The following is a 10,956-nucleotide window of genomic DNA, read 5'->3' on the forward strand; positions in this document are numbered from 1 at the left end:
TGGTCACATGACACAATCAGGAAGAAGTTCAGACCGGGCAGTGCAAAAGGTTTGTGAGTCGTACGACTTGTCAGACAGCTTTTTAGAGACGTTGTTTACCGTCAATATGCCTTAGGGGGACATTTACAGAAACATTTGCTGCCATCGGGTACGGGTAAAATGTAATCCAATCGTATGGATTCATTTTCAATTTTCAAAGAGATCCGTAGATAGTTATCTAACGTTAGCAAGCTCACCTGCGTGACATCGAAATTCAAAGTTAGCAAACCTTCACGACACATCCTACTGAAAAGTTAATTATTAAGATAGCTATGCAAATCGAGAGTGTAGTTAACTAGTTATTGTTATATGTTGTGAAGCTAACAGCTAGATAGCTACCAGAGTTGTTATAGCTAGCTGCTATGTTGATTTAGCTAGATACTAGCTTGTTGTTTTGGCCTGCTTAGCGACCTGGGATTATTATAGTAATCTTCCCTGTCAATTTTCTCTTGCCATTTCCCATTTCTATCGCTCCCTTTCCATGTAGAAGTAATTTATAAATTGTGTTAACTACGTTTATGATTTTAGAAATGATTCAAAGATTAACTAGCTACAGGGTAGTTAGCTAGCTAACATACTTTAGCTACTTAGATAGATAACGTTAGCTAGCTAGCAAAATACAACCATATTAGACCTTACATTAAAACTTGGATTAGCTAGCTAGCTAGCAAGCTAGCTACCTATTCCCCCACACAAACTCAAACACACAGTACCTAGCAAACTTACTAGTCAGCATTTGACTTTCTACGAGCAGTAGTTAGTTAGTTTATGTAATGTCCGATTTGCTCTTTGCAGTTATAGAATTTGGTGGTAGCTTCTGAGCTTGATTTAATTGCCTGTGGTTGTGTGGAAGTTAAGAAACCAAGGGAAGAGTAATTGCCTTGAATCAAGCAATTAAGCAGGTTACAGTAGCTAGTAAAGAAATGAGGCGAGGGGGACAGCCCAGTGGGTTGTCCCCCTTGTTCTGGTCCCTGTGGGACCCATTGTAATTCCAAACATGTCATCAAACAGACATGAACATTTAGGCTAAAGCATTTGGGTTATATTGCAATACGCTATACATTTGTCCTTGTTTTCCTACGTTTTTTTCAATTTGCAATCACTGCACTGATGATTAGCATATATAGGATTTTTTTAGACAGCTCTTTTCAGGCAATTCCATGGTAACAGAGTGAGACTCAGATGTTTTACTTTAAAATGTATGCCAAACAAAAACAAATGATTGCAAATTTAAACAAACCATACAACTCTATGCACAAGTACAATTATTTGTTATTTTTTACTTTGCAATAATTGATTTTTGTTTCAGTGTCGTGGACAGTTCCCATTGGATATTATTAGACATGAATGCACCTATTTGTAAGTCGCTCTGGATAAGAGCGTCTGCTAAATGACGTAAATGTAAATGTTAACTTGTTAGTAGATTGAAAGTTTACACTGGTTTTACGTGTGCACACCGTGCAGATGACCAAACTGGCCAACCCTCGATGACAAGGCTACTTTAGGCTAAATCTGACAATTGCCTTGGAAAGTCGCATCCGAATGCATTTTCAATTCTTATTATGTAAAAGACAGGTATCCTCAACCTAAATTAAATCTACTTGCTTGAATTATCTTGGCTCTGCTTTGGACACAACTCTGCTTAGTGAGTAGACAGAGGAGATGTCAGTAATCTAGCTAAAATACTTTAATAGCTTTTAGGCTACTCAACAACATTAGGCTACCTACATAGGTTTATGCCTACATAATCTAGGCTATAATGTCATCTATAATCTCATAGTTTTTACAGGGACCCATAGTCTGTAACTCAGTCACCTATGAGCTGCTAGGCCTAACCGAAGACACCAACCAGGGTCTTAAACTATCGCTGACTCATGATGTACCAGTTTACGTAATCTGGTAATCCAGGAGGGATTACATTTTTCCTGTCCTTCTGCTGATTTAGCTGTTACCACCACATGGCTTCTCAACCAGTGTCCCAGCTCTATAGTAGAACAACAACAAGGCATTTGAATAGCCCTATTTGTATTCCAAGGCTACTCTCTGTACAACAAAATTCTCAATGTTAGCATTTTACTGCCTTGTTTTGCTTAAGTCTCCATGGGTTTGTTATAGGCATAAATGAAGGAGTATATTTAAACGTTCCATTGACTACAGTAAGACGTAAACCAGGACACCTGTACTATAGATAATCCCTTATGTAAACCAGGACACCTGTACTATAGATAATCCCTTATGTAAACCAGGACACCTGTGCTATAGATAGTCCCTAATGTAAACCAGGACACCTGTGCTATAGATAACCCCTTATATAAACCAGGACACCTGTACTATAGATCATCCCTTATATAAACCAGGACACCTGTACTATAGATAATCCCTTATGTAAACCAGGACACCTGTGCTATAGATAATCCCTTATATAAACCAGGACACCTGTACTGTAGATAATCCCTTATGTAAACCATGACACCTGTACTATAGATAATCCCTTATGTAAACCAGAACACCTGTGCTATAGATAATCCCTAATGTAAACCAGGACACCTGTACTATAGATAATCCCTTATGTAAACCAGGACACCTGTACTATAGATAATCCCTTGTGTAAACCAGGACACCTGTGCTATAGATAATCCCTTATATAAACCAGGACACCTGTGCTATAGATAATCCCTTATATAAACCAGGACACCTGTGCTATAGATAATCCCTTATGTAAACCAGGACACCTGTACTATAGATAATCCCTTGTGTAAACCAGGACACCTGTGCTATAGATAATCCCTTATATAAACCAGGACACCTGTGCTATAGATAACCCCTTATATAAACCAGGACACCTGTACTATAGATCATCCCTTATATAAACCAGGACACCTGTACTATAGATAATCCCTTATGTAAACCAGGACACCTGTGCTATAGATAATCCCTTATATAAACCAGGACACCTGTACTGTAGATAATCCCTTATGTAAACCATGACACCTGTACTATAGATAATCCCTTATGTAAACCAGAACACCTGTGCTATAGATAATCTCTAATGTAAACCAGGACACCTGTACTATAGATAATCCCTTATGTAAACCAGGACACCTGTACTATAGATAATCCCTTGTGTAAACCAGGACACCTGTGCTATAGATAATCCCTTATGTAAACCAGGACACCTGTACTATAGATAATCCCTTGTGTAAACCAGGACACCTGTGCTATAGATAATCCCTTATGTAAACCAGGACACCTGTACTATAGATAATCCCTTATGTAAACCAGGACACCTGTGCTATAGATAATCCCTTATATAAACCAGGACACCTGTGCTATAGTTAATCCCTTATATAAACCAGGACACCTGTGCTATAGATAATCCCTTATGTAAACCAGGACACCTGTACTATAGATAATCCCTTGTGTAAACCAGGACACCTGTGCTATAGATAATCCCTTATGTAAACCAGGACACCTGTGCTATAGATAATCCCTTATGTAAACCAGGACACCTGTGCTATAGATAATCCCTTATGTAAACCAGGACACCTGTGCTATAGATAATCCCTTATGTAAACCAGGACACCTGTGCTATAGATAATCCCTTATGTAACCAGGACACCTGTGCTATAGATAATCCCTTATGTAACCCAGGACACCTGTGCTATAGATAATCCCTTATGTAACCCAGGACACCTGTGCTATAGATAATTCCTTATGTAAACCAGGACACCTGTACTGTAGATAATCCCTTATGTAAACCAGGACACCTGTGCTGTAGATAATCCCTTATGTAAACCAGGACACCTGTGCTATAGATAATCCCTTATGTAAACCAGGACACCTGTACTATAGATAATCCCTTATGTAAACCAGGACACCTGTACTATAGATAGATAATCCCTAATGTAAACCAGGACACCTGTACTATAGATAATCCCTTATGTAAACCAGGACACCTGTACTATATATAATCCCTTATGTAAACCAGGACACCTGTACTATAGATAATCCCTTATGTAAACCAGGACACCTGTACTATAGATAATCCCTTATGTAAACCAGGACACCTGTACTATAGATAATCCCTAATGTAAACCAGGACACCTGTACTATAGATAATCCCTAATGTAAACCAGGACACCTGTACTATAGATAATCCCTTATGTAAACCAGGACACCTGTACTATAGATAATCCCTTATGTAAACCAGGACACCTGTACTATAGATAATCCCTTATGTAAACCAGGACACCTGTACTATAGATAATCCCTTATGTAAACCAGGACACCTGTACTATAGATAATCCCTTATGTAAACCAGGACACCTGTACTATAGATAATCCCTTATGTAAACCAGGACACCTGTACTATAGATAATCCCTTATGTAAACCAGGACACCTGTACTATAGATAATCCCTTATGTAAACCAGGACACCTGTACTATAGATAATCCCTAATGTAAACCAGGACACCTGTACTATAGATAATCCCTTATGTAAACCAGGACACCTGTACTATAGATAATCCCTTATGTAAACCAGGACACCTGTACTATAGATAATCCCTTATGTAAACCAGGACACCTGTACTATAGATAATCCCTTATGTAAACCAGGACACCTGTACTATAGATAATCCCTTATGTAAACCAGGACACCTGTACTATAGCCGTGTGTCTTGTCTCTTAATGTTTACGTGTGATGTCACATTTGCTTTCTTTGCAGTTCATGTCGTAGCCGAAGCAGGCTGCAGTGTTAATGGCTGAACTATGAAGGCCCAACTTCAAGTCACCGGTGAGTTTTGACCTTTTTGTTACTGCCAAACCTCAGTAGCTAGCATTTCATAGTTTCAAGTTTTATTAGTTGTATGTAGGCTAATAGTAAAGTAATGTTTTTTCTTAATTATGTAAATATTGTTTGTCAATAGAATATAAATAATACAACTATTTTTTCTCTGTAATGTATTTTCCGTTATGTGGCGGACCTCAGGAAGACAAGCTGTCTTCATGGCTGTAGATAATTAGGATTCTACTAATAATCCTAAATGAAATAATCAACCACTGACACCCGAAGCAGTAGAATGCGCTATTGAATGGGACTGGCCTGTGTTTGTTCTCTGTAAACCTAGCTGATGGCACAGGCTGTGAATTGATCAAGTATTTATAGTGCATGAAATGGAATAGAATAACTTTATTTTCTCTCTTATTTTTTCAGTGGTTGAAATATATATCAATAAAAAACGTAGTAGGATATACAGTACACGTACTAGGCTAAATAATCGTTCAAAACAGAGGTAGTGGTTAGGCTACAGTGGTGGGTCAATTAGCCTATGTGAACATGGTTCTCACGTTCACATTGTGTGGTTTATTTCTGTGGCTAACTTCCGTGACTGGTAACAGCATTTAGGCTCTTACCATAACAGCATTTAGGCTCTTACCATAACAGCATTTAGGCTCTTACCATAACAGCATTTAGGCTCTTACCATAACAGCATTTAGGCTCTTACCATAACAGCATTTAGGCTCTTACCATAACAGCATTTAGTGACATTATTTGTGTGTTTTATGTACTTTATTGCATGAAGTTCTGTCGGCCAAACTGAAGGAGAACAAAAACAACTGGTTTGGCCCCAGTCCGTACGTGGAGGTGGCTGTGGACGACCAGTCGAAGAAGACGGAGAAACGCAACAACACCCACAACCCCAAATGGAAGCAGTCACTCACAGTGTAAGTAGCTACAGTAATACCTATTTGCATTTCAAAACAAATTTTATTCATCACGTGCCAAATACAACAGGTGTAGACTTTACCGTGAAACGCTTACTTATGAGCCCTTTCCCAACAATGCAGAGTTAAAAAGTAAGAAAACATTCGCAAAAAAAAAATGAATTTGTAACATAGTTACAAAATGAAGCTATATACAAGGAGTACCGGTACCGAGTCAATGCGTGGGGGTACGACGTACTTGAGGTTGATATGTACATATAGGTAGGGATAAAGTAACTAAGCAACAGGATAGAAAATAAACAGTCGCAGCAGCGTGTGTGAAAGTTTGTGTGTGGCGTCAATATGCGTGTGTTTTGTGTGTGAGCGTATGTTCTGTGTCAGTGTGTGGGTAAGGTCCAGTGAGTGTGCATAGAGCCAGTGCAAGAATGTCAATGCAAAAAAATATATACATATAACACAATTCTGTGGGTCAATGCAGATAGTCCGGGTAGCCATTTTGATGAACTGTTCAGCGCTCTTATGGCTTGGGGGTAGAATCTGTTCAGGAGCCTTTTGGTCCCAACTTGGCGCTCCGGGACCGCTTGCCCTGCGGTAGCAGAGAGAACAGTCTATGACTTGGCTGGCTGGACTCTTTGACCATTTTTAGGGCCTACCTCTGACACCGCCTTCCTCTGACAAATGTATATTTGCATGTATATTTATTTAGCATATACAGTGAGGAAAAAAAGTATTTGATCCCCTGCTGATTTTGTACGTTTGCCCACTGACAAAGAAATGATCAGTCGATAATTTTAATGGTAGGTTTATTTGAACAGTGAGAGACAGAATAACAACAAAAAAATCCAGAAAAACGCATGTCAAAAATGTTATAAATTGATTTGCATTTTAATGAGGGAAATAAGTATTTGACCCCTCTGCAAAACATGACTTAGTACTATCAATCACAGAGGTCAGACGTTTCTTGTAGTTGGCCACCAGGTTTGCACACATCTCAGGAGGGATTTTGTCCCACTCCTCTTTGCAGATCTTCTCCAAGTCATTAAGGTTTCGAGGCTGACGTTTGGCAACTCGAACCTTCAGCTCCCTCCACAGATTTTCTATGGGATTAAGGTCTGGAGACTGGCTAGGCCACTCCAGGACCTTAATGTGCTTCTTCTTGAGCCACTCCTTTGTTGCCTTGGCCGTGTGTTTTGGGTCATTGTCATGCTGGAATACCCATCCACGACCCATTTTCAATGCCCTGGCTGAGGGAAGGAGGTTCTCACCCAAGATTTGACAGTACATGGCCCCATCCATCGTCTCTTTGATGCGGTGAAGTTGTCCTGACCCCTTAGCAGAAAAACACCCCCAAAGCATAATGTTTCCACCTCCATGTTTGACGGTGGGGATGGTGTTCTTGGGGTCATAGGCAGCATTCCTCCTCCTCCAAACATGGCGAGTTGAGTTGATGCCAAAGAGCTCCATTTTGTTCTCATCTGACCACAACACTTTCACCCAGTTCTCCTCTGAATCATTCAGATGTTCATTGGCAAACTTCAGACGGGCATGTATATGTGCTTTCTTGAGCAGGGGGACCTTGCGGGCGCTGCAGGATTTCAGTCCTTCACGGCGTAGTGTGTTACCAATTGTTTTCTTGGTGACTATGGTCCCAGCTGCCTTGAGATCATTGACAAGATCCTCCCGTGTAGTTCTGGGCTGATTCCTCACCGTTCTCATGATCATTACAACTCCACGAGGTGAGATCTTGCATGGAGCCCCAGGCCGAGGGAGATTGACAGTTTATTTTATGTTTCTTCCATTTGCGAATAATCGCACCAACTGTTGTCACCTTCTCACCAAGCTGCTTGGCGATGGTCTTGTAGCCCATTCCAGCCTTGTGTAGGTCTACAATCTTGTCCCTGACATCCTTGGAGAGCTCTTTGGTCTTGGCCATGGTGGAGAGTTTGGAATCTGATTAATTGATTGCTTCTGTGGACAGGTGTCTTTTATACAGGTAACAAACTGAGATTAGGAGCACTCCCTTTAAGAGTGTGCTCCTAATCTCAGCTCGTTACCTGTATAAAAGACACCTGGGAGCCAGAAATCTTTCTGATTGAGAGGGGGTCAAATACTTATTTCCCTCATTAAAATGCAAATCAATGTATAACATTTTTGACATGCGTTTTTCTGAATTATTTTGTTGTTAATCTGTCTCTCACTGTTCAAATAAACCTACCATTAAAATTATAGACTGATCATGTCTTTGTCAGTGGGCAAACGTACAAAATCAGCAGGGGATCAAATACTTTTTTCCCTCACTGTAGGCCTATAGTGCATTTCTCACTCATAGTCCTGGACTAAAACGCATGCTCAGAGATTCTCCATTGAACGTGCTTCTTAGTCCATAGGCTTAATCCGTATCTGGGAAACTGGCCCACGGTGATCTTGCAATTGTGTATGGGGGTAACTCACTCCTTTATAATAGTGTACTTGTTTAGGCCTGTCACCAAGAATTGCATGTCGTCTCCTCCTTGTCTACTGTTGTATAGCCTACAAAGTAGAGTAGTTAAACCGTAAACAAATATGTTTTCCACCCTCTACACAGAATTGTCACTCCTTTCAGTAAGATCATTTTCCGGGTATGGAGTCATCAGACTCTGAAGGCCGACTTCCTATTGGGAATGGCCACATTGGAGATCAGTGAAACCCTCAAGTCCAATGATCTGAAACGTGAGTTAATTCTCTTGTCCTGATGAGGTACAGAGCAGGTAGTATTAAATGTGACTATCTGAAATCTCTTTGACTATTTGATACCGGAAAAGTGTATAACAAGATATACAAGAGCTTTGCAATAAGTGGTTGTCATATTTACATATAGGCCTCTGAAATATAACTGATGCGTGCTACTGCACTGTAGGGAGATGGGGAGGAGCTCGCATTCACACCACTGCTTGCTATACACTACATGACCAAAAGTATGTGGACACCTGCTCGTCGTACATCTCATTCCAAAATCATGGGCATTAATATGGAGTTAGTCCCCCCTTTGCTGCTATAACAGCCTCCACTCTTCTGGGAAGGCTTTCCACTAGATGTTGGAACATTGCTGCGGGGACTTGCTTCCATTCAGCCACGAGCATTAGTGAGGTTGGGCACTGATGTTGGGCGATTAGGCCTGGCTTGCAGTCAGTGCTCCAATTCATCCCAAAGGTGTTCGAGTCCTTTCAGTCATGGTCGACATGTGCTGCCCATGTGACCCTCAAAGACATATTCATAAATTCCTGCACTACAATCAGGGGTCAAAGGAACCAGACACACAGATGTGCACCTCCTATGTAGGTGATCAATTATGCTAATGATTAAATAATAATAATATACACCAAGTGTACAAAACATGACATAGACTGACCAGGTGAATCCTGGTGAATGCTATGATCCCTTATTGATGTCACTTGTTAAATCCACTTCAATCAGTGTAGATGAAGGGGAGGAGACAGGTTAATTAAGGATTTTTAAGCCTTGAGACAATTGAGACATGGATTGTGTATGTGTGCCATTCAGAGGGTGAATGGGCAAGACAAAAGATTTATGTGCCTTTGAACGGGGTATGGTAGTAGATGCCAGGCACACCGGTTTGTGTCACGCTCAACTGTTTCCCGTGTTAATGAAGAATGGTCCACCACACAAAGGACATCCAGCTAACTGTGGGAAGCATTGGAGTCAACATGGGCCAGCATCTCTGTGGGAGTCAACATGGGCCAGCATCTCTGTGGGAGTCAACATGGGCCAGCATCTCTGTGGAATGCTTTTGACACCTTGTAGAGTTGAGGCTGTTCAGAGGGCAAAGGGGTGCAACTCAATATTAAGAAGGTGTTGCTAATGTTTGCTATACACAGTGTATATGATCAATACATGCATATCATACATGTTAGCTTTTCAGGAACACAAGTTATATTTCTGATATTAGACCGGATACATCAAGGCTATAATTCAAGCTGAACCATCCATGTTTACACTCTTTGTTTATAAACTAGCATCTATGCGTGTCTGTCTTTCTCTGTGTGTGTGTGTGTGTGTGTGTGTATGTGTGTGTGTGTGTGTGTGTGTGTTTGTGTGTGTGTGTGTGTGTGTGTGTCTGTGTGTGTGTGTGTGTGTGTGTCTTTCTGTGTGTGTGTGTGTGTGTGTGTGTGTGTGTGTGTGTGTGTGTGTGTGTGTGTGTGTGTGTGTGTGTGTGTATGTGTGTGTGTGTATGTGCGCGCACGCCTGTCTGTTTACATGTATCGCTCTCCTCTCCTCTCTTCTCCTGTCTGTCAGTCTCTGAGGTGTTGCAGACCCTGCAGCTGTGTTCAGACCAGGACCACACAGACGTGGTGGGGGACCTGTCCATCTGTCTGCACGGCGTGCACGTGGACCCAGAGACCTTCGCCTCTGCAGAGAGAGACCATGGTGAGGATTTGGGATGGGCAGTTGAAAGAACGTCTGTGTTAGAGGCAAAAACATCTGCGGTATACTATCGGCTGTTCCAATTACTGTTTTTTCTGATGCAACTGAAAAGGACATTGTACATCATTTTACCACTGCACTTGACATACTCCACAAGCAATAAGCACATTTTTGAGTTGTACATTTTGTCAGTGCTTATCAATGTAACCTGCTAAATAGTTGCAGTTGTACATTTTGAGTACAAACCTTTGAGTACTCAAGTACTTGCGCTGATTGAGGATTATGTGATTAATACATTTCACTGGATGGAATGTGATCTATTTCTCTCCTCAGAATTGTATTCTGTTTGGGTTTGAATGCTTGATGTTGATGGTTTAGTTTTCCAACAGCTACTGCTCCTAACAGCGACGTGAGACAGAACGAAGATGGTGGCAACAGGTATCACGTGTTTATACTACTATAATATTTTCTAACAATTGTTGTATGTCTTCTGTAAGTTCTTCGAGTGAATACTTTTGACTTTTTGGGGGAGAAAATGTACTGATTAGGGTGTTGAGTCAGCAAAAGACTGATTTATAATATTACTCAGAGACAATAGCATATCTTCTGTCAATTGTGAATACTAGAGATGGGCACCAATATGTAAAATCGATATAGATGTTAGTTGCATTTTTCCCGATATTGATATATCGTTTTACAAAAACCATTGCAACTGTCTCGGCACTGGGATGTCCAGAGAACTGCTTGCTGATTGCGAAGATCTTAACA

General features: G+C 40.8%; 1 protein-coding gene across 3 annotated transcripts in view; it reads left to right on the forward strand.

Annotated features, from left to right (window-relative positions):
* LOC121577985 (E3 ubiquitin-protein ligase Itchy) overlaps nt 1–10,956 on the forward strand; it is a 33,565-nt gene continuing 22,609 nt past the window's right edge. For 2 of the 3 annotated variants that reach the window (XM_041892017.2, XM_041892019.2), the window contains exons 1-6: nt 1–49; nt 4,766–4,834; nt 5,625–5,766; nt 8,351–8,475; nt 10,060–10,191; nt 10,578–10,626. In XM_041892017.2, coding sequence (XP_041747951.2) covers nt 4,810–4,834; nt 5,625–5,766; nt 8,351–8,475; nt 10,060–10,191; nt 10,578–10,626 — 473 coding nt within the window. In that variant the 5' untranslated portion in view covers nt 1–49; nt 4,766–4,809. The other variant, XM_041892018.2, reaches the window with a different exon arrangement.

The sequence above is a fragment of the Coregonus clupeaformis genome, chromosome 12, assembly GCF_020615455.1.
Source record: "Coregonus clupeaformis isolate EN_2021a chromosome 12, ASM2061545v1, whole genome shotgun sequence".
Taxonomy (NCBI): Eukaryota; Metazoa; Chordata; class Actinopteri; order Salmoniformes; family Salmonidae; genus Coregonus; species Coregonus clupeaformis.